Source organism: Eurytemora carolleeae, unplaced genomic scaffold (assembly GCF_000591075.1).
Source record: "Eurytemora carolleeae unplaced genomic scaffold, Eaff_2.0 scaffold795, whole genome shotgun sequence".
Lineage (NCBI taxonomy): Eukaryota > Metazoa > Arthropoda > Copepoda > Calanoida > Temoridae > Eurytemora > Eurytemora carolleeae.
Genome location: NW_019396722.1, coordinates 14,226 through 40,396, shown reverse-complemented (window position 1 = coordinate 40,396; position 26,171 = coordinate 14,226). Strand labels below are relative to the sequence as shown.

General features: G+C 35.2%; 3 protein-coding genes across 3 annotated transcripts in view; all 3 read left to right on the top strand.

Moving 5' to 3' along the window:
• LOC111707798 (COP9 signalosome complex subunit 5) overlaps positions 1 to 2,456 on the top strand; it is a 12,588-nt gene extending 10,132 nt beyond the window's left edge. Inside the window, exons 10-11 of the mRNA XM_023480956.1 lie at positions 1,592 to 1,783; positions 2,224 to 2,456. Of these exons, the coding sequence (XP_023336724.1) occupies positions 1,592 to 1,783; positions 2,224 to 2,262 (231 nt within the window). The 3' untranslated portion in view covers positions 2,263 to 2,456. The remainder of the gene's footprint in view (positions 1 to 1,591; positions 1,784 to 2,223) is intronic.
• On the top strand, positions 2,456 to 14,633 carry LOC111707797 (pre-mRNA-splicing factor CWC25 homolog). Its single transcript, XM_023480955.1, has 7 exons — positions 2,456 to 2,529; positions 2,598 to 2,723; positions 4,345 to 4,412; positions 5,367 to 5,482; positions 7,362 to 7,557; positions 7,627 to 8,190; positions 14,337 to 14,633. The coding sequence occupies exons 1-7, from the start codon at positions 2,461 to 2,463 to the stop codon at positions 14,476 to 14,478; spliced, it is 1,281 nt and encodes a 426-aa protein (XP_023336723.1). The 5' UTR covers positions 2,456 to 2,460; the 3' UTR covers positions 14,479 to 14,633.
• LOC111707802 (AT-rich interactive domain-containing protein 4B) lies at positions 14,628 to 26,171 on the top strand. The gene is made up of 12 exons (XM_023480959.1): positions 14,628 to 14,717; positions 15,057 to 15,414; positions 18,912 to 18,968; positions 20,239 to 20,877; positions 20,998 to 21,809; positions 22,224 to 22,520; positions 22,621 to 22,986; positions 23,359 to 23,520; positions 24,961 to 25,054; positions 25,158 to 25,240; positions 25,514 to 25,755; positions 26,126 to 26,171. Exons 1-12 carry the CDS (start codon positions 14,643 to 14,645, stop codon positions 26,169 to 26,171), a joined length of 3,231 nt encoding a protein of 1,076 aa, XP_023336727.1. The 5' UTR covers positions 14,628 to 14,642.

Below are 26,171 nucleotides of genomic sequence, written 5' to 3'. Positions count from 1 at the left end.
TTTTGAGAAAAGTAGAAAGCAATATAAATTACAGGATAATTCACAAACAATGAGACTCAAGAAATATTAAATTATCAGGGAACGTTTTTAATCATGTGAACTTATTTTACACTCTAATTTCGTTAGAAATCGAAATACATTACTTTAGGTAAAAAAAAATTTAAGATGTATTTATGTATAAAGTAGTGAATAAACTTGTTTTATCTCGACTAGGTTGGTTGGTTCAAAATCTAGAATTCTCGTTAAGCTCGCGAGTATCGGGACTGATTAGCACAGTTAATAAATTGCTAATTCGTTGTAAAATGAACTCTCTCTCTCTTTCATTTTATACTATGTGTTACGGTTTATGTCTTAAATATTTTACGAGGATAAATCTAATGTTATTTTATTGGATAGAACAAGTTACACAATTTATGAGAATATATACATCTATTGCAAGGATTTCAATACACTAGTTTTATGCAAAGTCTCAATACTGATTTCGATATCATACACACTACATATACTTTACCGTAAAATATGCAAGCTTTATACTGATAGGTTATACTACAAAATTAATTATTTAACAGTTTCGATATAAATTTATATGCTAAACCAAACTGTGCAAATTTTCTGCAATCAAATCTAAGAAATGGGAGAAGATAGGAGGGGGGGAGGGGGGGTTCTAGTTTTAAAGAGAAATCACCTTTTAATTCAAATGAAGGTAGAGTGGAACAATTAAGACAGGGTGGTTAGGGTTAATCAATTCAGGCGCGGTTATCCGCTTACTCCGGAGGGGGAAACTTAAAACAAGGGTTGGGGGTTGGTAACTTTTGAGAAAACCAAACTCGGACTAAACAACGAGGTTGCAAACAAAATTTAAAGGGGAAAACAAAGGACAGTTCCTTATTTAATTCAAGTTGAAGTTCGGAGGTTAATTTATTAAAGGAGCCCACATCCTTTCTGGGATTTATCCTTGTTGCACTAGACTTAGTTCGAACATTGACGCGCGTTGACATCTCCCTCTTTTTATACTTTAGTGCGCCGTGCGCGTCTCTCTATCTCTCGCTCTGTTTAGCGCATCCTAATCGCGCTAAAACTACTTCGAACAAATTCTAGAACCTTTTCCTCCTGTCTTTCTGTGGATGTAACTCTAAGGTTGTCAGGGTCTGTCTAACAGAGCGAGACGAATGTTCTGCCCCTGAATGGTTTTCAGTAGGTGAAGAGAGGGGTAAGGGGGGTGGAGGGATGAGGCTGATCAAGATATCATAACTTTTCTCATCGGTAGTATGATTATTAACTCAAGCATGAATTCATTTCTGCTTTCAATTCGGCTTTGCCATGGGGCGTAGGCTGTCTTAACTGGTCAGGGGTGTTTCTTGAACTTTGAGTAGAGGTAGAACCTAGAAAAGTCACTCTTCTTCAGTAGTAATCGCTATTTTGCTATTTTTGAGTTTGTTTGTTTGTCCGATCATAACTCTTAAACCCCTTGACCGATTTGCCTCGAATATTGATGAGGGGCCTCGGTTGAACCAGGAGAATGTTTTTATAGAAGGATAGAAAGATAATAAAGGAATATGCTATCGCGAAATTTCATATCTGTATTTTATAGATCTTTGACTTGGCGGACAAGCTGGAGACCTGGGATAACCAGATGGGCCGAGGATACGTCATGGGACACGAGGGTAGTGAGAAGAAGGCAGACGACAAACTGAGTAAAGCTACGACGGACGCCTGCAAGATCACTGGGGAGGTGTTGAACGGGATGCTCGGACAGATCATCAAGGACAGATTATTTAATCAGGTGAGGGGGGAAGAAGGAGGCCAAGGAGCAACTAAACTTTAATTTAAAGGGACTGTGTCGTTTTAATGCAAGTGACCCTTCATTTAAAGAGGGTAGTTCCGATTCTAAGGGTTTCCCTTTAAACCTTAATCTTTTTAATAATTTGGAATATCGTAATTTCTATTAGCTTTAGTTGTTTTTTTTCTGACAATTTTCTTCATTGTTGTACGCAGAAATCCCTAAGTAACTTTTGTAGAGAGTCCACAATTGAAATAAATTTTTAAAGACAAAAACCTGAATATCTCATTCATTCTTCACCAGACGAAGAATTTTAAGGGTGCCGTTGTGAATTGATAAATACCACCATATATGCTTTGAAGGTTTACTTGTCTCGTAGTTACGTTTGCAGTCTTAAAGGTCTCCACTTTTGACATGAAACTAAAACATACTTTCTTGTTCAGGTGTCCTGTAAACATGGAGGAGAGCCATCCAAACAATAGTCTGGTCCAAACTCTTCAATCCTCTACACTCATTCAGACAGAAATAATCCACCCTGCCACACACATTCGCCATCTGCCACGCCCACCAGCCCTAATATGAGAAAACATTCTTAACTTCTTTGTCTGCGTCTTGTGCGTCAGATTTCTGTTGTTATATTACCGCGGCACTCTCTCACATGGTTACTTTCAGAAAACAAAATGGCGGGGGAGAAAAAAGATGGCGGAGATACAGACTGGATGTACAATCAGAACACAGAGAATAATAAGGTTTGAAAAACTTTTAACAAAAATGTCTATCTAAAACCATGAAATTTGACTGAAACGGCCTTTCTTAGGAAGATTATCTGCTGGGGAAGGCTATTGGTAAAAATTTTGAGAATGAGGGAACAATGGGTCAGCTCAATGCTGTGGAATACGACTGTGCGCCACCTTCCATATTCGCCAGTAAAGCAGAACATCAGGTTGGATATTATTACACTAATTTTCGTAACCTTGACCTTAGTTGACCTTAAGTTTTACAACTAACCTAGGTTGACCTTGTAGTAATCTGAGATCACTAGTGTTCTGCTATAAATCCTAGTTTTCAAATCTTCTCCTTGATATTATTACAGGGGAGAAGTCTGGTTTTTAATCTTTAAGAATTGGAAAAATTTCTTCCTATCAGACATTTACAGACATAATGATAAGAAGAGATTGTCCACTTTCTCCAGTATCCATCATGACGGACAATTTACAGACATAATGATAAGAAGAGATTGTCCACTTTCTCCAGTATCCATCATGACGGACAATTTTCCTGGAGAAAACTGCTGTTATAGCAAGAATAATATTACAATTGATTTAAATAATAAAACTATTCCATTTACGTTTTCTCTTTCTCTCTCTCCCCCCTCCCCCCTCCTTTTTTGGATCTCAAATGCATGGGAATCGGAAATTAACCTCATTAAATAAGTATTAAATATAAGAAAAAACACTTTTTTGTAAACCCTCAAAAAACACAAAATTTAAATTTGAAAAAAGTAAGATTATTGAAATATAAAGAGCTCAATTTCATTCACTGATCCGTTCTAAAATTTATTCCGATGTAGCAACATGTACTGCACTAGCGGGAAACCTACGACCTGAACTAGGTTAACTTCTAACTTACCCCGGGGCCTAGGTTGACCTCTAACCGACCTCCTGACTTAGGTTGACTTTTTACCTACCCCTGATCTAAGTTTACCTCTTTCCTACCTCCTTACCTAGATTGGCCTTTTACCTACCTCCTGACCTAGGTTGACCTCTAACTTACCTCCTGACCTTGGTGTACCTCTAACTTACCTCCTGACCTAGGTTGAACTTATACCTACCCCCTGACCTAAGTTGACCTCTTTCCTGCCTCGTGACCTAGGTTGACTTTTAACTTACCTCCTGACCTAGGTTGACATCTAACCTATCACCAGACCTAGGTTGACCTCTTTCCTACCCCGTAACCTAGATTGACCTCTAACCTATCACAAGAACTAGGTTAACCTCTTAACTACCTCCTGACCTAGGTTGACCTTTTACCTACCTCTTGGCGAAGGTTGACCTCTTACCTACCTCCTGGCATAGGTTGACCACTAACCTTCCCCTGACCTAGGTTAACCTCTAACCTACCACCTGACCTAGGTTGACCTCTAACTTACCTCCTGACTTAGGTTGACCTCTAATTTATCACCTGACCTAGGTTGACCTCTAACAATTCCCCTGACTTAGGTTAACCTCTAACCTACCTCCTGACCTAGGTTGACCTCTAACCTACCTCCAGACCTAGGTTAACCTAACCTACCTCCTGACCTAGGTTGACCTCTAACCTACCTCCAGACCTAGGTTGACCTCTAACCTACCTCCAGACCTAGGTTAACCTCTAACCTACCTCCTGACCTAGGGCGACCTCTAACCTACCCCTGACCTAGGTTAACCTCTAACCTATCTCTTGACCTAGGTTGACCTCTAACCTACCTTCTGACATAGGATGACCTCTAACCTACCTCCTGACATAGGATGACCTCTAACCTATCTCCTGACCTAGGTTGAACTCTTACCTACCTCCTGACCTAGGTTGACCTACAGAGGAAGCTGCTGGAAGACCCTTTGGTAGCGATAAAGAAGAGAGAGATGGAAGACAGGAACTCCATTCATTCATCTATCTATCTATCTATTTTTTATTAGTTTCAATCCTTTTATAGTGGAAACCATGACGCATTGGAATGATTGTCAACTTCATTATTTAATTAAATAGTATTTTGTTGCTAAGTATTTAGAAATTCGCCAATTATAAATTGATGGTAATTTACTAATTTTAATATGTCCAGGGACCTAAATATAAGAAGGAATAATTATTATTAATATTACTTAAATATCACCTTTATGTTTTCTATCCAGACATTTTTTAGTATTTTCATACAATTCCAATCTTTAAGCAGGTCTTTTTTATTTGTATATGTCTTAAAATCTTAAAATGTATCCTTCTCATCTATCTATCGATATTTTGACATAAATGCAAATAATTTGTCTATCTCACGCATTACTACAAAATACATGTCCAGTGTTTGTCTGATTTTTAACATACTGTACACCAACTTTTACACTTACCGTAACTTTACATGTATCTTTAGAAATATTACTTAAATATCACCTTTATGTTTTCTATCCAGACATTTTTTAGTATTTTCATACAATTCCAATCCCCCCCCCCTCGTGGCACGCGTAGGGGGGGGGGCGAAGGCCCGGATCCCCCCTTTTTAACTCCCCTGTTTGTAAACCTTTGTAAATTACGCTTACAGTTCCTTTGAATGAAAATTTCCTGCCAAAAAATTCCCTCCTATTTAGATTTTTTTTCGTTTGATTTGATAGATTTCTTATCCGTTTGACTTGAGTTTGATAGATTTCTTATTCGTTTGATTTGAGTTTGATGGATTTCTTATCCGTTTGACTTGAGTTTGATAGATTTCTTATCCGTTTGACTTGAGTCTGATAGATTTCTTATTCGTTTGATTTGAGTTTGACAGATTTCTCATCCGTTTGATTTTAGTTTGATGGATTATCTTTTTCGTTTGATTTGAGTTTGATGGATTGATCAGGAAGAGGTTACTGGATAACCCGATGAAGATGAAAGCCCTGCAGGAGCACATCGAGGTTCTTAAGAAGGCGAAGAAGGAGAAAAAGAACAAGAAGAAGAAGAAGAAGAAACACCGAGGTCAGATAAATTTTGAAATTTTTACAATTTTTTCTATTAAGAATGTTAGTAGAGAGAATCATAAAAAAAATCAATTTCATTGTTAATATCTATATATAGTACTTTGCTTGTCTGTCTGTCTGTTTGTAATCATTAAATCTCAAAAAGGCTGAACCGATCGGGTCCAAATTGTTTGTGGGACCTCTCATTATTAAATTTTTTATTTTTCTGGAACCTTAAAAACTTATTCTGACTATCCAGGAAACTTAAAAACTTATTCTGAGTATCCAGGAAACTTAACAATGTATTATGACTATCCAGGAAACTTAAAAACTTATTTTGACTATCCAGGAAACTTAAAAACTTATTCTGACTATCCAGGAAACTTAAAAACTTATTCTGACTATCCAGGAAACTAAAATCTTATTCTGACTATCCAGGAAACTTAAAAACTTATTCTGACTATCCAGGAAACTNTTTCTTAAATTTGAAGAAAAACTAATCCTGTACTTGTACACTTAACAAAAAATAAGAATTTATGCCAATTTTCTCGCTTTTTCCTTCCTTCTTTCTTTTTTTCGTTTCTTTTCCCTGTCCTGCCCACCAGAAACCAGAAATACTGGGAAAGACATGTGCCTAAACCGTGTAATGTGATCCCCGACCAAATACCAAAACTATTGATGCCCAACCAGTTCACTTAGACGGTTTCCTGATCTCATTAAAAGATAAAAATATGTCAACTCAAATTGAATTCAAAATCGGAACATAACACACAAATAAATTTAGCATCCATCAATGAAATATAAATCATTTAAATCGATAAAAGAGAAACCATTAAAAGCTATAATCGAAGATGGTTGCGAAACGCCCTGGAAACCTTGTTTATATATAAATACTTAGTCTGTCGGACGGTTTGTTTGTCCGCTGTAGCTGTTATGTTGTCTGTCTGACGGTTTGTTTGTCCGCTGTAGCTGTCATGTTGTCTGTCTGACGGTTTGTTTGTCCGCTGTAGCTGTTATGTAGTAAAATATTAAAGAATGCATTAAAAATATTCATGAACTGAATTTACAAAATACAAAAATTAACCAAAATATACTTATCATGAATTGGAAAAGTTAAAAGTGGAAAAGTCATACAATTTACAAGCTATAAGGCCAATGGATTCATTCTTGATTGAGTAATTTTATCTTGAGATTGAATCATGGATAGTACGACCTCCCTAAAATCCTGATTTTATTGATTTGATTTGATTTGTTTGTTTGTTTGTTTTTGTTTGTTTGTTTGTTTGTTTGTTTGTTTGTTTGTTTGTTTGTTTGTTTGTTTGTTATGTTTGTTTTTATCGAATGTCAAAACGGCTTTACCGATCGGACCGATCGAATTCGCCAATTTGATTAGAAAATCCGTCAAAACTTTAAAATGAATAGAAATGGCCGACTTTCTGAGTAATTGTTAAAAGCTTTAATTATTGACAGTAAAGGAGGCTCGATAAAATCTTAGTTTATACAATAAAACACTTGACAGAAATTAGAAGCCATACTACAGATTTGGAAAACTAAAGCGCACCGGTATATTTAACCTAAATTATTGATCGTTCAAGATCTAAAGGACAGTTTTAAACGATAAAATAGACCTTGCTTTTTTCTAATTTAAAGTGACTTTTGTATCATTCATAAACCTTCCCAGGTCTCACAAAATTTGGGATTAACTTGAAGACATCCTTTTCTTCTCAAAGTTATAAAATATTTAACATTTATTCTCAAATTTTCTAAAAACAAAAAAAATTAGTTTAACATTTCGAATTAAGTTAATTTAAAATAAATCATTAAAATGATGATAAAATGATGAAGATTATGATGATAATGATATTAATGATATTAATGATATTTTATGATTTGTTCAGGTAGTGATAGCGACGACAGTGATGTAGATCTGGACCTGAAGCTGCTGCAGAGGTTGCAGAGGATCGAGGGTAAGGAGGTGGAAAGGGAGAGGGAGAGGTTCAGACAGGAGGAGGAGAGGGGGAAACCTGTAGAAACCAAGTATACAGATATAGAACAGGAACCAGATACCCCACCTAGAGATCAACGACAGAAAAAGTAAGATATCAAGTTTTACAACGATTTTAATTCAACGTTTATTTTAACCTTCATTTTGTTTTTTTGAAGGTTCCAGGATTTCAGCGAGAGAAGAAATAATGATAAAAGCGAGCGTAGACACTTTAATGACCGGCGTACACATGATGTTAGTGACAGACGAAACCATGACTTCAGCGAACGACGTAACGATAACTATAGTGATCGACGCCGGAGGGACTTGAACGAGCGGCGTAATGCTGATTTTAGCGAAAGACGTAAAAAATCTGCCAGTCCAGAAAGAAGACTAAGTCCCCCAAGACGTCGCTCTAGAAGTCCTAGAAGAAGATCCCCAAGTCCCCGCCACAGATCTCGTAGTAAAGACAAGAGAGTAGCTTCAAGATCTCCGAAAAGAAGAGCCTCCAGATCCCCGAAAAGTAAAACATCAAAATCCCCAAAAAGAAAAGCGTCAAAATCTCCCGGTACAGTTGGAGTGAAGAAGGAGAAGGTTGTGGTGAAAAAGGAGAAGCTGGATGAGGATGAGAAGGCCAGGAAGCTCAGGGAAATGATGGAGAACGCCGCCTGGAGGGATGAACAGAGGTCCAAGAAGGTTAAAGCGTATAGAGATAAGGAGGCCATGGAGCAGGATGAAATAAAGTAAGTGATCAATGTTCTTTCTTTTATTATGGGGTGTTTTTATCATTTTTTCTAATTCTAATACTATTGAGAATCTAAAAACTAAAAAGTCACCAATCATAAAGATAATAACAACTTAAGCTACAAATACAGTGATAACCATAAAACTGCAGAATAGAAAGACGACATGAGAGCACTGAAGCAAATAGTGAAAAGGGTCTGTTAACACTTCACAATTGCTGTTTCGCATGTTCATTTGACTATTTAAAGTCATAACTTGAGTTTAAAAGTCGACTTCCTGTTCCAGAGTTTTCCATGGTTTTCACTGAACCTGTACTACACTCCAGAAGAAATTCTGCGTCAAGACATTTTTCGAAATGTGTTATTTATAGAGTAAAAACCAGGCTTTTATATTTTATCTGTTCGAGCCCTCAAACTCTCCGTGAATGCAAACATTTTATTTTCATTTAGACCCACTTCCAGGTTTTTTAGTATTTGTTCTGACATTCTAGGACAAAATAATAATTATTAAGGCCACAACCATAATCTATGAATGAATTGCAAACTGTGTTATCTCAAAATAGAAACATTTCATATATCATAAATTATGCTAAACAATTCAAATATTTTATCTGAACAATACTTGACGAAATTTTAGAACAGAAATTTAAGACCAAAATAAAAAAATAGTTACATAAGATTTCTGTTTGAAATAATTGTATTACGCTTAACGTGAATACGACATAAAATCTATTTGATTTTAGAAGATCTTCCTTTTTAGTATATTTTTAAACAAATTCATTTTTGAGATGGGTTGATGAGACAAAAAAATGAACTCCTTAAGAAATATGAAATTTTTTTATTCTTCTTTTGAGATTATAATGATATATTTTGAAACAGTTATATTTATATTTAAATAGCGTTATATTTCCCCCCCCCCCTCTCATCCTATGATTATAGCACCCTTGAAAATATTTATATATATTACATTATACACAGAATACAAGTACATATAACTAGCTCGGGAACCCAGCGTTGCACAGAGTACTCATGAGTTACTTCCGCCTTTTACCCGCACTTAGACGATTTTTACCGGAAAACTAAATTTTTGCTGCTAAAATGTCGATCCGCTCAACTTAGAATCTTAAAATAAATCTATGAACATTCCTGTGGATCTCCCTAGCTCCCCATTCAAAAATTGAGGCAAATCGGTCAAGGGGTTCATGAGTTTTGATCGGACAAACAAACAGAGATTACAAGTTTATGGATAAAAAAAAGTTTATTTTCATATAACAGCAGTCTTTGTGTGACAATCTGAATGAATTATCCCCCTCCCCAGTTGTTAAAAATGTATTAAAACGGATAAAAATATTAAGCGTAGCTTCATAAATAAGATATATGATCAGTAAATAACTTAATATAGCAGTATAAATTACGTGCTCGATATTAGCTCTATTAACTGGCAAAATACTTCTTCCTGTCATAGTTTGTAGCAGGCCCGTAGCTAGGAATTTCTAAGGTGACATGGAAACCCCTCAAAAACCGGTTTTTTTTAGGCATTTCCGCGATTTCTTCAAATTTTTCGGAAATCCCCCTAAATTCATATTTTGAGGAGTTTCCTCTTTTTTTGATCGATTTCCCAGAATTGTATATCCGTTTCCCCTTTATTTTATTCAAATATTTTAGAGGGATTTCCCAATATTTTTTAGGGGATTCCCAATATTTTTGGTCCGTTTCCTCATTTTTTTGATCCGTTTCCGCTTTTTTCTAAAACTTTAAAATTGATCTGTTTCCTCATATTTTTGATCGGTTTCCTCAAATTTTTGATCCGTTTCCTCATATTTTTGATCCGTTTCCGCTTTTTTCAAAAACTTTAAAAATCTCGTTTTGTTGATCGGTTTCCTCAAATTTTAGGTCCGTTTCCTCATATTTTTGATCCGTTTCCGATTTTTTCAAAAATTTTAAAAATCTCAATTTTGTTGATCGGTTTCCTTAAATTTTAGGTCCGTTTCCTCATATTTTTGATCCGTTTCCACTTTTTCAAAAAACTTTAAAATTGATCTGTTTCCTCATATTTTTGATCGGTTTTCTTCAAATTTTTGATCCGTTTCCTCATATTTTTGATCCATTTCCGCTTTTTTCAAAAACTTAAAAAATCTCAAACCATTGTTATTATAAGAATTTGGTATATTATTGAGCCCAGAACAAACCCTTCAACGATTAAAAATTGCTGTTTTTTACTTTAAATTCTAAAAATGCTCTCGTTACTCCCCTGCGGATGCCAAAAAAGATGATTTAAAAGTTTTTGAATAAGATGAAACGTATCAAAAATATGAGGAAACGGACCTAAAATTTGAGGAAACCGATCAACAAATTGAGATTTTTTGAGTTTTTGAAAAAAGCGGAAACGGATCAAAAATATGAGGAAACGGATCAAAAATTTGAGGAAACCGATCAAAAATATGAGGAAACAGATCAATTTTAAAGTTTTCATGTATCCGCCTCTGCTGACCATATTTTGTATATAATTTGAATTTGTCTCCATATTACTTTCATAAGGATCATTCATCTATTTCTAATAAAAGAAGGGTAAAGGAGAAGCTTCTCACAATTTCATATAAACCCTATCATTTCACAGGACAGGATAGAAATAATAATTCCCAAATAATTTAATTCAGAAAGCTCAAAGCACCCAATTTTTCTTAAATTTGAAGAAAAACTAATCCTGTACTTGTACACTTAACAAAAAATAAGAATTTATGTCAATTTTCTCGCTTTTTCCTTCCTTCTTTCTTTTTTTCGTTTCTTTTATTCTTTTTTTATTTTATTTTTTTGTCTCAGATTTAGCGTTCCCCCCTGTGCCTTTTGGGGTTAAAGGGTTTGAAGCTGTTTTTTGTGGGATTTTAGCAAATGGACGGACAAGCAATATCTGCAGCCTCTCTTAGGAAGGGTAATGTTCCATCGTCTATACGCATTACGCAACTCCCCCCCTACTGAACTTCCTAATCTTTGGAAGTTGTAGCAAATTTCTCAGTTAGATAGTATGTCTGTCATACTCCAAACACATTACGCAAGCGTTGAGTGATCCGTGTTGATACCACTAACAAGCCTAGACAAATTTATGTCATGCCAGTACCACATGCAAGAGCAGATGAACGTGTGTCGTGCCAGTACCAAAGATAAGCGCAGACGAATTTGTGTCGTGCAAGTACCACTGATGTGCCTTACGCCTACGGTACCGTACTGCTATTGTTGTCAAGGCGAGAGTCGGCTTGAATTGAAGCTTCCTGCTTCATCAGTCTACACCTCAGGCTTTCGATTTGAAAGGAACCAAGATAGGCTTTAAATTGTTACAGCTCGTTACTGATTTAGTGTGTGTGTAGACTGCACAGTGACTCAACAGCATGTTATACCAAAGTTACAGCACAGGTCTCTATCTATAACCTAGCTATATGCAGTAAATTTATTGAAAAAGAATTTAATGAAATCATTATACGTTATCAACGTTTAGGATATGAAAATAGATTTATTTCGTCATAATATCTTTTCGCTATATCGAGATACATATGTTATCATTATTGGTTTCCTTCAAACTAAATTCTTAATTGAGAATTTGAATAGACATATGAAGGAAGTCAAAAAATGTATAACTAAAAAATTATACAAGAAAACAGATTGAAACGGATTGAAACGGTTTGAAACGCATTGATCATAACTCACAATAGTCCTGATTATATTGGTTAAGAGGTTACAAACTTATATTTGTAAATGGATAAATTAGTAGTGAAAATAAGATGAAAATATTTCAGAAAATTCGGGGGGGGGGTCCAAAAATCGTTCACTAGGACAGACCCGAGTAACTTAACCCTGGATGGTACGGCAACATAACATAATGATTTTTTCATCAATTATTAGAACATGATAACAAAAGACTAAGGGAAATAAATGAATGTGAAGGTATTTATTATCTAAAAAAATGTCCAATTTTTTATTTTTTCCCAGGTTATCTAAAATTATTCCCAGGGTAATTCTTTATGATTTACACCCCTGCGTTACGTTTTGATGTACTTGTTTCTAGGGTACAGTATTCTATCCCTATTATTATAGTAGAACAGTAACATGCAGGAGGGGTGGGGGTTCAGGGGTATATACTTTCCCCCTCCTATTATCGTCTTTTGTATTAGATCTTTTATTGCACACAATTATTCTAATTAATATTTGACAGTTTTTTAAAAATATATTTTATTTTTTGTGGCAGACTTTCTAAAGTTTCATAGGATTTTTTGGGGTTTTTAAACAAACCGACGGTCTTTTTTAGATATTACCTAATCCATTCCCTTTTAACATGGCTCCTCATTGAACCAAAGTCTTTTTTATATAATACATATGCGTTGTTAAATCAAACTATATATATATGGATATTTTTCTTTAGCCACGTTTCTTCTATTAATAATTCTTCCATATTTCACACATTTTTGGTTTTCAAAAGAACATTTGAGAACATTTTAGTGCTAGCTCTGGAACACAGCTTTGCCTAGAAACTTTAATCTCCACAAAGTTAACTTACAAAGTTAAGAATTTTATAAACCAAGACAAATACATTCCCGTGGTTCTTCCAAGTTTTCAAATAAAAATATTAGGCAAATTGGTCAAGGCGTTCATGAGTTTTGTTCGGACATACAAACAAACAAACAGAGATATTTTACCACTTGGATCTGAATCCATGGATATGCATATTTTAGCTGGCCATTGGTTCCAGAGGTACGATTACACACTGATTTTATTTCATCAATTATTGAGGCATGATAACTTACAGAATAAGGTGCAGAATGGAGAGAAATTATTCCCACGTGTAAAAAATCTTTATTCCATGTTACTAGGATCAATCAAATAATAAATACAGTGTGTTTCCTGAATCATTAAATCGACATTCATAATTACAATAGTAGTATTTTCCCATGCTGACATTACGTTTTGAGGCACTTGTTTCTAGGTACTGTTTTAAATCCTATAATGGTCATGCAGTACAGTCATGATAATTGGAACCTGCAGGGTCTAACTTTTACCCCTCTAATTGGCATTTTTGCTAGAATTATGTAATAATTCTTTGATTTCACACAATTATTCTAATTAATATTTGACAGTTTTTTTTGAAATATATATTTTATTTTGTGTTAGACCTTCAAAAGTTTAAAATTTTTATGAGTTTTTAAACAAACTGATGGCCGTATATTTTAGAAATTATCTAATCCATTCTCTTTTGACAAGGCTTATCGAACCAAATTCATTTAATGAATGATTAATGTTTCAATTGACAATCAAAATTCATTCATAATTTTCGAGATATGTCCAAGAAGTGTTTATTTGAGAATATGTTCCATAAGTACTTATTTGATTGCTTATTCAAGAAGATGTTCCAGTATCCTGTACCCAGTATCCTGTACCCAGTATCCTGTTCCCAGTATCCTGTACCCAGTATCCTGTACCCAGTATCCTGTACCCTGATTTTTTAAAAAAAATGTACGGATTTTTAAAAAAATGTACGGATTGGTTTTAAAAAATGTACGGATTGTACGGATTGTTTTTCGAAAATTGTACGGATTGTACGGATTTCTTCTGAAAATGTACGGATTTTTGTACGGATGTGTTCAAAAAAGTTTTGGCCACCCTGTATATATATATATATATAATTAAGCTAATCATGTTTGGTAGTTATTTACAGCGCAGTTTTATATAAATCAAATAATGAGTTGTATGTAGCTATATACAAAATTGATAATTAATAATGTACAATTCAGGTTTACACATATAGTGCTACACGATATTCATGACATGACTACTTCATATTAATAGAAGGTTGATATTTTACCACTTGGATCTGAATCCATGGATCTGTATATTTTAGCGGTCATTAAGACGGGTTTATATTTTCCTTAAAAAATCAAATTCCTCCCCCCTCTATTAAAAAAAAATAAGGGTTTTTCGTTGAATTGGAGAATATAAATGATTTTTTGGGGTAGAGGAATATCAAAAAGAATGAAAAAACTCGCCTTCTGATGTCTCATTTTCATTTTTTTTTTCGATTTATCCGAAATCTAATATATACAACCCTCCTTATGGATCTAGATCTGGATTCAAAGTAGTTCTTTAATAATTTAAATGTTTAGGCACTCCCACGACCCTGAGTTCCTGCAGAGACAACTGAAGACTGCTGCTGCCAGCAGCTCTGTGGAGAGCAGAATCAAATCCAACAAACATAATATTCAACGAGGGGTTGGGGTTATGGACAAGAACTTTGCGCGTCGGTAACATGCATAGAAACCTACTCCAGTAACGTGCGTATGATCTCACTCCTGTAACGTGCTCGGGATATTTATCCAAGTAAAGAAGAGTAAAAAATGCTTGCTATCTTGCTATGAGCATGTGTAGATTTGAGATTTAACTCAACATTGTTTAATTTCAGATTGTTCATTATGTCGGACGACAGGTCCGATTCCGACGTTGATCCAGCTCATCAAGTATTAGATGATTTGCAATTAAAAATTCAGGTTAGACTCCCCCCCACCTCCCTCCACCACCACCACCACTTCTGCAATACATAAATTTTAAGAATGTGGGGTTAGTGATTTACACAGCTGTCCCTCAAAAAAAAGTTGATGAAACCTCATTTAATGATTGCAAAAAACGTCTCATTAGGATTATTTTTGTGAATCCCTGATGGCACTCTTAAAATGAAGAACACACAATAACAACAGAAATGACAACTTTCAAGATTTTATAGAAAAAGCAAAAATAGAAAAGTTAAATGAAAATGAAAAAGTTGGTAGAACTATAAATGTGAATCTATCATTTTTTTGAAAATCCTGAATGTATTTGTTTGCTTTTAGAAAATGGGCGAGGATCTTCTCATGTTGAGAGAACAGACAAGAGAGGACTTTCTTATTCCCGAGGTCGAGAGTGATATGGAGGTCGAGGATGCTGATGATGATGTTGATGATGATGCTGAGGATGCTAAGGAGGAGGAGGATGAGGATAATGCTGAGGTGGAGGTTGAGGAAGAGGTAGAAAATGATGATAATGATGAGGAGGAGGATGAGATTGAACAGGAGGAGGAAGATGGTGATGATAATGCCGAGATGGAAGATGAGGAGGAGGATAATATGGAGGAGGGAGAGGAGGAGGGAGAGGAGGAGGTTAATATGGAGGAGGAGGAAAAAGAGAGAGAAGAAAAGAATGACGCTCAAGGTAAGCATTTTAATGTGCTTCAAACAATTTACCGAATACAATTTTCAATTAATGAGTCTAGTTTTCTTAAAGCAACGCATTATTATTTGTATTAGGCCTTTAGGGTGCTTCGAGCCCATCTTCTATTTCAATTGTGAACATTTTCTCAAAAAAACATTGTTAAACAAAACAAAACATCGCGGACTTAAAAAAAAATTTCGTGGATTTTTAAAAAGGGGGGGGGGCCACAAAACGTATTACTCTCCGGAAAATTTAAACAGTGTTTAAACATAACTTAGAATTGTCGTAGGAGGCTAATTTTTTGCATGCAAACTCAGAATTATGTATATTACGTGCATTTTTTGGTTTTGAAGGAATCTGAGCAAAAGTGCGCGCGCGCGCGCGTTTTTTGTGAAAAAATTCGACTTTTTTGACAGTAAATCAATGTTAACTTCATTAATTGCACTTGAAAATTTTTCCTGCAATCTTGAACTGTAATGTATTTTGATGTGGCAATATCATTAGATGGTAATCTTGTGCTGAAATTTATTTTGATGCAGCAATATTATTAGATGGCAATCTTGAACTGAAATGTTTTTGATGTGGCAATATTTTTAGATGGCAATCTTGAATTGAAATTGATTTTGATGAGGCAATATCATTAGATGGCAATCTTAAACTGAAATGTTTTTTGCCATTTTCTTGTATTTGTATTCATTTTTGATATATGATGTTAAGTACTCCTGCATTGAAAAGGTTTTTTTGTTTGTTTAATTCACAGTGCTACCCTTAAAGCTTTGGATTATTAAGACTGAACAAGATATCCATTTTTTTCTCAATGAAAGTTCTTTATTTTTAATTACTGTTTCTCTAGAAAAGGGATTTGCGGAATTCTGCTGCAGAAATAATGAAGAAATTTTTTACTTAAAATTATAATGAGAGTTTAAAATGCAAACTGAAACTATAAGCTGAATTATTGAATAGATAATTGATTGGAGTCGAGTTGAATTGATTATAACCAACTGATGTGTTTAGACTGCAGTAGAGTGTCCGATATGTTTTGAAGTACCCCGCAACGCACCTGTTCCGTGCTGTAAGAACGGACATGTTTTCTGTGAACCTTGCCTCGGCAAGGGAAACATTGCCCAGTGCCCTACATGTAAGGTACAACTTTCATTAATTATTTTTAAAAAATTAGTTTTAAAAAATTATATTTTTTATTCTTCTTTTTTAGGTTCCGATGAGTCCAGCTCAGCGTTGTGTGTCTAATGTTGCAAACAGGATTCTGGATCTCATTCCTCATCCTTGTAAATTCAAGGTATTTTGTTAATACATTTTTCTACCACTTTTCTTGACTCTTGTTCTTTGATCAAAACTTTTGTGTTCCCTTTAATGTACCCCTTATTTTTAATCCATATCATATCCCTTCTAATTATTTTCATTTAAAACATTTCATTATAGAGACAAAGTTACATTCATCAATCTCTATAAACTTTATGTGAGACCTCACCTGGAGTTCTCCGTCCCAGCTTGGTGTCCTTGGAGTGTATTTGATAAAGAAACTATTGAGAAAGTGGAAAAAAGGGCGGTTTCAATGGTTTCAGGACTCACTGGCTCATCGTACAGTGTAAACTAATAGAACTCAATTTACAATCCCTTGAAAATCGAAGACTCCGCTATGATTTAATTGAAACCTATAAAATTATTCATGGTGTTAATAATGTTAATAAATGTACTTGGTTTTCAATGTTAGCAGATACATCCAATAGGATTAAAAGAATGCCAAAAAATCCTCTCTCAGTTAGTGCAAAATTTTGGTGAACCAATATTCGTAAACATTTTTTTAGCCAAAGAGTTGTTTCTCCATGGAATGATTTACCCTGTGATATAAAAACAGCACCAACGTTAAATACTTTTAAATCCAGATATGATGAATATGTAAAAAATTTCTAATCTAGTTTATTTTGTTGGGACAAAAAGAGCCGAAAAAAGATTACTTTAAAAGAAAACAGAAAGGCCAAATAAGAAAAAAAAAATCTAAGAAAATTTTTTTAAAAAAACACGTCAAAAAAGAAAAAAAAGGCCAAGAAAGAGAAAAAATAAAAACTCTACCAAAAGAAAAAAATAAATGTCCCTTATTTTTAATCTTGGTTCACTGGATATTCGTAATTATTGAATATAATATACTCTGTATATTAATGTGATATATGCAACCATATGAATATCATGACAACAATCGGAAATTTTCTTATATACTCCGCCAGGAGTCCCGAAAATAATCCTAACATAAACATAAACATATTTTTTTCTACCATTTTACTACTCATTCAAGCAGTAGTCTTTTTGTTTGGCACTGATGTTGATGAAATATGGGATTTGTTATAAATACTTTTTTTTACCCAATTAATTTGATTTTCTAGGAGGCCGGGTGTCAGCATGAAGCCCAGGTGGACGGATTGAAGAGCCATGAGAAGGGTTGCGAGTATCGCACAGTCAAGTGTCCTCTCTTCTCCTGTAAGAAGTCCTTCGCTATTAAAGCACTCGCCGACCATTTCGACGATGATTCGACTCATGATGAGATGCGGGCCATCACTGCAGTGCCGGTCACGTTCACAATGGTTCTGAAACATGGTCAAAATCCGGAACCCAATGCGCCTAAAAGGTATTTTTGGAATCTCTAAAAAGTAAAAGTTTTGGTATGGTTTTGGTATGGTTTTGCTTAAAAGCGGTTCCACTAAAACGTGATAAGTTCTCCACTTGTTGTATAAACCATGCTTCGGATACACTTGCCAGTATATTTACTGTGGCTTAAATCTCTAATTTTAAATGAAGATTAAGATTTTTTAATAATACTATAACTAAAAGTATATAGTCAGCAGGACTCAGTCCCGAAGATGGATAGGATTGGCTCGAACCGTGCATCCTGATCAACACTGCTATGATGATGATGATGATGATGATGATGATGATGATGATGATGATGATGATGATGATGATGATGATGAAAGCCTCCTACGACAATTCTAAGTTATGTTTAAACACTGTTTAAATTTTCCGGAAAGTAATACGTTTTGTGGCCCCCCCCCTTTTCTGAAATCCAATATTGTTAAAAGCAAAGTTTTGATAATTCGATCATTCATAAACCTTCCCTGGGGTCACGCGAGGCCCCACAAAAAATTTGGGCAAGTGACTTTTATAAAACAAAAAACCGATAAAACCAATCAACTCTGGTATCTTGTGTCCCAATAAAAGAATTGGGCCAATCGGTTCAGCGAATTCAGCCGTTAATTTTATTGGATTGACACAAACACATTTTAAGACTGAAATATATACCGAATATTTTCTATTTTTATTCATTTGTGGATTTCCTTAGAAATAGATTGGACTTATTATTAGGGCTTTGAAATCTTATAAGTTAAGCAATGGTAAGAATAAGGAAGATAGTAAGTGAAGAATGAAGATATATTTTTCATCATAATAAATACGTCGGTTTGAATATTTAATATTTGTAATTATAGATTTGGATTCCTTGATGCAATGTGACACAGTTCTGAAGCAGGGTCAGAAAACTCAAGGTGAGAAGGAGGCTTGACTTCAAGAAACCCTCTGTTTATCACGTGGCTAGAAATGGGCGAGTTCGGCTTTTTTCATTTCGTTCGTACATCGCTCATGATGGGCCCATTTCGTTCGGTTTTTTTCAATCGTTCAAAAATAGTTGATTTCATGTGTTCTCAGAATTATTGTTCATTTTCCATCTGTTTTGTTCGTTTTCTCACTGAACAATCGGTCATAAAAAGTAAAAAAAATGTTGTTTTTTAAAAATTGTGCTAAAAACTTTAGAATTGTTTTCAAACAAGAAAATCGAAATCAATTACCTAACTAAGCTATAATTATATTTTTCAAAAAGGGGTGTGCCTGATTCACAACAATACTCTTAAAGGGAGTGACGGCTATGTAAGGTAGTTGAACTGATTATGCAGTGTTGTGGAAAACTTCTTTCGGATTCATTTGAGACATGTTAAGAGAAGTCAATAAATCAATTATTTCGTTGTTATTATTATTATTATAGAGGACGTGAGTCAGACTCTAATGAAAACACATAAAATTCTTTCAGTATATATATTTCTTATAACTTATTACTAGAGGGTTCAGAACTAGAGTAAATATCGATATCACACGTGTAGATGTTTATCAGTACTATGCCCCGTATCCGTTCTATGTCATTCTGTTGAATCTTGTGGGATTTGTTTAACGCGGTCAGGCATCGTCTTCTACAATATTGAATTTCTTATTTTTCTTTTAATTTATTCGTAGATTTATTCAAATATTGTAGAACTTTTTTACATTTTATGTCGTCGTTATTTAATAATTTAAAAACTAATTCTGAAAACGTATCCACCCCCAAAGTAGGAGTTTTGAACGTGGAATTTGCGCTTAAACTGAGGATTTACAGATCTTTAAAAAGTTTAATATGTCTCAAATGAATCCTAAAGAAGTTTTCCACAACACTGCTTTCTCAGTTCAACTACCTTATATAGCCGGTCACTCCCTTTAAAATCTTTATCTGATCAAAAATTTCTAGTTTCAACGTGTTTAATTTTAACAATTTCCTGCATAGTCTGAAGTAGAAATGCGCAAGTTGCATAATAGAGAAACCAACATTTTTAAAAATGTTGAAAGAGAAGAAAGATTAAATACTAGTTTTATCATGCAATCGATCAGACAAAGCGCCTAAGTACATTTTGAATCAGAACTGGGTCACTGGAAATTATGTCTACTAACCCTGAAAATGCAGCGATGAACGAAGATTCAAACTAACTTTTAAACCATTTTTTTATTTTTTAGATACACCCACTCAGTCCCTCATGTGCAGAGCGTTCAACATGTTAAACAAAGATAACTCTGCAGCACAGAAAGGGCAAAACAAAGATTCAAATCAAAAACAAACTTCGCAAAAAACGCTTGAACAAAGTTCTGTCATAATTGCAGGACCCAGTTCTGGTCTTACTCCAGATCCTACCTCTGGACCAAGTTCCATTCCTGATCCGGGTGCTACTGCCAACCCTGCTCCAGGTTCCAGCTCTGATCCTGCTCCAGTTCCCAGTTCTGATCCTGCTCCTAGTCCCAGTTCTAACCCTGCTCCAGGTCCAAGTTCTATCCCTGCTCCAGGTTCCAAATCTATACCAAACTCAGGTTCAGACTCATATTCAGATTTCCTGGTAGTCGTAGCAAACCTGGAGAAGAAACTGAGCCATGCTCTTAATGACGACTTTGAGAATGAGGATGAAGGAGATAAAGAAACAGCAAAGTCTCCTGTTCCTGGGCCCTCTGGTATCAGAGCAGGTCTATCCAGTGCACAACAATCAGGTTCAAACAAGGAGTGCGATCAAATACTTATTGTTACAGAAGATGAAGACGAAGAAGATATCGAAGTTTTGTTTGAACAGATAGATGTTCAGATTGTTCAAGAAACTGGCAAGAAAGGTAAAAGCTTTGTCACAATGCATTAGGGGAGATTTTTTTGTGGTGTGTGGGTTTGGGTTATTTGTTCCTGGTTAATCTGAGATTTAGAACAAACGAAACTATTTTATTTATGTTTTATAGGAAAATCTAAAGCTCCATACAAGGCTGGTCTGAAGAAAGAAATACGTTCCAGATATAGCCAAAGCCTTCACATTCACGACAGTGATAGCGATATGAGTAGTGATGACAACAATCCCAGCTATCAATTATTACGAGGCCCTTTTAATAGGGACTATGAAAAAACTAAGAACTCAGAAACCAACACTACTCCAACTTCACGTCTAATCCCGATCAAGAAAGAAGAAACTTCTACACCCGCCACTGTGATAAAGAAGTGCGTGGTGAAGGTCAAAAATATCTTAGATTTGACCAACGATGGAATTCAAGATTTATCTGCTGTGCCTGATATACAAATACCAGCACAGTCCGGAAGTACAACCTCACTTTCTTATGCTTCCTGGATCACTGGAAAAAGGGCGGAAACAGCCTCAGAAAATAAGTTAGAGCTGGCCTCAGAAATAGGGTCGCAGACACCCTCTGTAAGTAGGACGGAAGGATCTTCGGATTCTTCAACCACATTGGATGTATCCGGAAGTGGATTGGGTGCCCCCGGAAGTGGAGCGGGAGCCTCCGGAAGGGGAGCAGGAGCCTCCGGAAGTGGAGCGGGAGCCTCTGGAAGTGAAGCGGGAGCCTTCGAAAGTAAAAGGGATGATGCTTCGGATTTTAATACAGAGAGCAATCGATTTTTGGACGTCACCGGAATAGCTCAAATTCAGGAGCTTCAGAATGAGTTGAATGCTAACACTAACAGACCAGTCGTAGCCATTCTGCCAGGCACCAAACCTAGACAAAAACGTGAAGATCGACTTAACCTCCTCCGTTACAAAACGCAGGTCGGTTTTTTACTTTTTATTTGATATTGCTTCGATGTCAGACCATTCTCTTTTCATTAGATGCGAGAGCCACAAGTTTTGTTCCAGAAATGCATGGGGGGGGGGGGGAAAGAAGGGTTATTTAAATGCGAACCTTTCTTCAGACCTCATTTAGTAAAATCACTTTTGGAGTGGAAGGAGCTCACTCTAAGAATCTGGTTTGATCCGATCCGATCCAATCAGATCCGATCCAATCCAATCAGATCCGATCAGATCAGATCAGATCAGATCAGATCAGATCAGATCAGATCCGATCAGATCTGATCAGATCCGATCTGATCAGATCCAATCAGATCAAATCAGATCAAATCAGATCAAATCAGATCCGATCCGATCTGATTTGATTCGATTTGATTTGATTTGATTTGATTTTAGATGAGCAGGATAAGTAACCAAGATCAGTCCTCAGAAGATGAATTTTATGTATCCAGTGACGAAGGGATAGGACACCAACATCCACCTCGGAGCTACATGTCCTCAACCTCTAACCGTCCTCGATGTTCAATGATTTCCATCGGGAAAATGATGCCAACACCAGTCTGTAGTTATCGTGTATCAGACAGAGAAACCCCGCGTGCGGCCCGGTTTGATAAATGTGGCATGCTGAGGAGACCTTCAAACCGAGCATCTAACCGTATAGACGTAGAAAATCCGGAGGATTTTCAAATAATGGTAAAATATTTTGTTAACAAAAATTTTAATTAAGTTAAAGGGGGAAATATTATTGACCGTAAATTAATGATAAATCTCACATTGATTAATATAATTGCAGGCCATCAAACGGGAACTAGAAGAAGAGGAAGAGAAGTATTTTCTGTGTAATCAACCAAAGCGGGTTAGGTTTGCACCTGACCCTCCCACTCTTGCCGGTCCTTCAGCCATAGCTGGCCAATCCGCCGTAGCTTGCCCATCTGCCGTAGCTGGCCCATCCGCCGTAGCTGGTCCATCTGCTATAGCTGGCCTATCCGCTATGGCTGGCCCCTCTGCCACTTCTGCTGTGCCTAAGCCTGCTGATCCTTCAGCTGTGGCTGGCCCTTCCGCCATGGTAGGTCCCTCCGGTTCTGGTGGTGTTCGGTCTTCCAACTGCAATGCTTCGTCATCCCCAGTTCGTCCTGACGTGGTCCCAGATACTAATCGGGTAAATTTGGAATTAAGAATTACGAACAATCATTTTTGTTTTTATTCTTTTTGAGATAAGTGCAAGGGGGTTAAAGAAGATGACAATTCAGCGATAGTCTCCAGTATATATATCAATACAAAATAGTAATATAATACAGAGACTGACAAATATTTCATTACAATATCCGGTACTGAGATGCTACATAATAAAGAATGGTTGGTGTAAACTGTATAGTGTATAGTGTATACTGTATTTACCAAGGAATTAGCAGGTACTACAATTCTATTATATTACTATTTCAGTATCCGACACTGTATTGATATATATGCTGACCACTGTATATTATTAATAAGTTTTCATGTGCAAGATTCATAAGTTTCCGTATGTCAGGATGAAGATGACCCTGAGCCTGGGTGCTCCTACTGGGTGAAGAAGAACTCTGTCTCCCAGCAGCAACAAGGAGACACCTCCTCCTCCTCTATACCGGTCAACTGGGATATTAAATATAACGAGCTTCTTGCAACACATATAGCCTTGCTGGGTAGTCTACAGGTACATATACACATACTTTGTAATTATCTTTTACATTTCTCTGAAAATAGAAAAATAAGTTGAAGTTTTAAAACTGTTATTTTATAGATCTAATTCATGTTATTTTATAGATCTAATTCATGTTATTTTATAGATCTAATATATGTTATTTTATAGATCTAATGCATGTTATTTTATAGATCTAATGCATGTTATTTTATAGATCTAATTCATGTTATTTTTTAGATCTAATGCATGTTTTATCGTTAGATGGCAATCTTGAACTGAAATTTATTTTGATGTGGCAATATCATTTGAAGGCAATTTTGTGCTAAAATTTATTTTGATTTGGCAATATCATTAGATGGCAATNTCTAATGCATGTTATTTTATAGATCTAATGCATGTTATTTTATAGATCAAATGCATGTTATATCATTAGATGGCAATCTTGAACTGAAATTTATTTTGATTTGGCAATATCATTAGATGGCAATCTTGAACTGTAATGTATTTTGATTTGGCAATATCATTAGATGGCAATCTTGAACTGAAATGTATTTTGATGTGGCAATATCATTAGATGGCAATTTTGTGCTGAAATGTATTTTGATGTGGCAATATCATTAGATGGCAATCTTGAACTGAAATGTATTTTGATGTGGCAATATCATTAGATGGCAATCTTGAACTGAAATGTTTTTTTTGTTGTGGCAATATCATTAGATGGCAATCATGAATTGAAATGTATTTTGATGTGGCAATATCGTTAGATGGCAATCTTGAACTAAAATGTATTTTGATGTGGCAATATTATTAGATGGCAATCTTGAACTGAAATGTAATTTGATGTGGCAATATCATTAGATGGCAATCTTGAACTGAAATGTTTTTTTTTGTTGTGGCAATATCATTAGATGGCAATCTTGAATTGAAATTGATTTTGATGAGGCAATATCATTAGATGGCAATTTTTGCCATTTTCTTGTATTTGTATTCATTTTTGATATATGCTTTTATAGATTTTTTCTGCTGTTTAATTGTACCAATTATTTAAATTGTGTACGTTCACGAAATAAATAAATAAAATAAATACTAGAATTTGGCTGTATGCCGGAACTCTTTAAAGTTGTGGGTTTCAACTTTAAAGGTTGACATGATGTTAAGTACTCCTCCATTGATAAGGTTTTTTTTGTTTGTTTAATTCACAGTGGTACCCTTAAAGCTTTGGATCATTAAGACTGAGCAAGATATCCATTTTTTTCTCAATGAAGTTCTTTATTTTTAATTACTGTTTCTCTAGAAAAGGTTGCGGAATTCTGCTGAAGAAATAATGAAGAAATTTTTTACTTAAAATTACAATGAGAGTTTAAAAGGCAAACTGAAACTATAGGCTGAATTATTGAATAGATAATTGATTGAAGCCGAGTTGATTTGATTATAACCAACTGATGGGTTTAGACTGCAGTAGAGTGTCTGATATGTTTTGAAGTACCCCGCAATGTCCCTATTCCCTGCTGTACGAACAGACATGTTTTCTGTGAACCTTGTCTCGGCAAGGGAAACATTGCCTAGCGCCCGATATGCAAGGTACAATTTTCATTAATTATCTTTTAAAAAAAGAGTAAAAATTGAAGTTTTTTCTTTTTCTTTATTAGGTTCGATGAGTCCAGCTCAGCGTTGTGTGTCTAATGTTACAAACAGGATTCTGGATCTCATTCCTCATTCTTGTAAATTCAAGGTAAGATAATTGTGTTTCTATTTTGTTTATCCTTATTTCTACCACTTCTCTTGACTCTTGTTCTGTGATCAAAACTTTTGTGTTCCCTTTAATGTACCCCTTATTTTCAATCCATATAATATCCCTTCTAATTATTTTCATTTAATATACATATTTTTTCTACCATTTTACTACTCTTTCAAGCAGTAGTCTTTTTGTTTGGCACTGATGTTGATGAAACATGGGTTCTGTTTTAAATACTTTTTTTGTCACCCAATTAATTTGATTTTCTAGGAGGCCGGGTGTCAACATGAAGCCCAGGTGGACGGATTGAAGAGCCATGAGAAAGGTTGCGAGAATCGCTCAGTCAAGTGTCCTCTCTTCTCCTGTAAGAAGTCCTTCGCTATTAAAGCACTCGCCCACCATTTCGACGATGATTTGACTCATGGTGAGATGCAGGCCATCACTGCAGTGACTGTTACATTCACAATGGTTCTGAAACATGGCCTAAATCCGGAACCCAATGCGCTTAAAAGGTATTATTTGGAATCTCTGTAAAGTAAAAGTTTTGGTATTGTAGCTTAAAAGTGGTTCCATTAAAACGTGAGAAGTTCTCCACTTGTTGTATAAACCATGCTTCAGTTACAATTGCCAGTATGTTTACTGTGGCATAAATCTCTAATTTTAAATGAAGATTAAGATGATAATGATGAGAAAAATGGTAATAATGATCATAATACTAATAATACTAATAATGATGATAATGATGATAATGATGATAATAATGATGATAATTATATAATGATAATAATGATAATGATAATGATAATGATAATGATAATGATAATGATAATGATAATGATAATGATAATGATAATGATAATACTAATGATGATACTACTGTAGGGTAAAGTTTGATGGTCGTATGTTCTACCTGCAGTGTATCTCCTGA

Bases quoted from the DNA above. Each gene is read 5' to 3' on its own strand.
- LOC111707797 (XM_023480955.1), top strand. From the start codon at position 2,461: ATGGCGGGGGAGAAAAAAGATGGCGGAGATACAGACTGGATGTACAAT. The intron at 2,530-2,597 runs GTTTGAAAAACT...GGCCTTTCTTAG, and splicing joins AGAACACAGAGAATAATAAG to GAAGATTATCTGCTGGGGAA. The intron at 2,724-4,344 runs GTTGGATATTAT...CTCCTGACCTAG, and splicing joins CCAGTAAAGCAGAACATCAG to GTTGACCTACAGAGGAAGCT.
- LOC111707802 (XM_023480959.1), top strand. From the start codon at position 14,643: ATGTCGGACGACAGGTCCGATTCCGACGTTGATCCAGCTCATCAAGTA. The intron at 14,718-15,056 runs GTTAGACTCCCC...GTTTGCTTTTAG, and splicing joins ATTTGCAATTAAAAATTCAG to AAAATGGGCGAGGATCTTCT. The intron at 15,415-18,911 runs GTAAGCATTTTA...TTGTAATTATAG, and splicing joins AGAAAAGAATGACGCTCAAG to ATTTGGATTCCTTGATGCAA.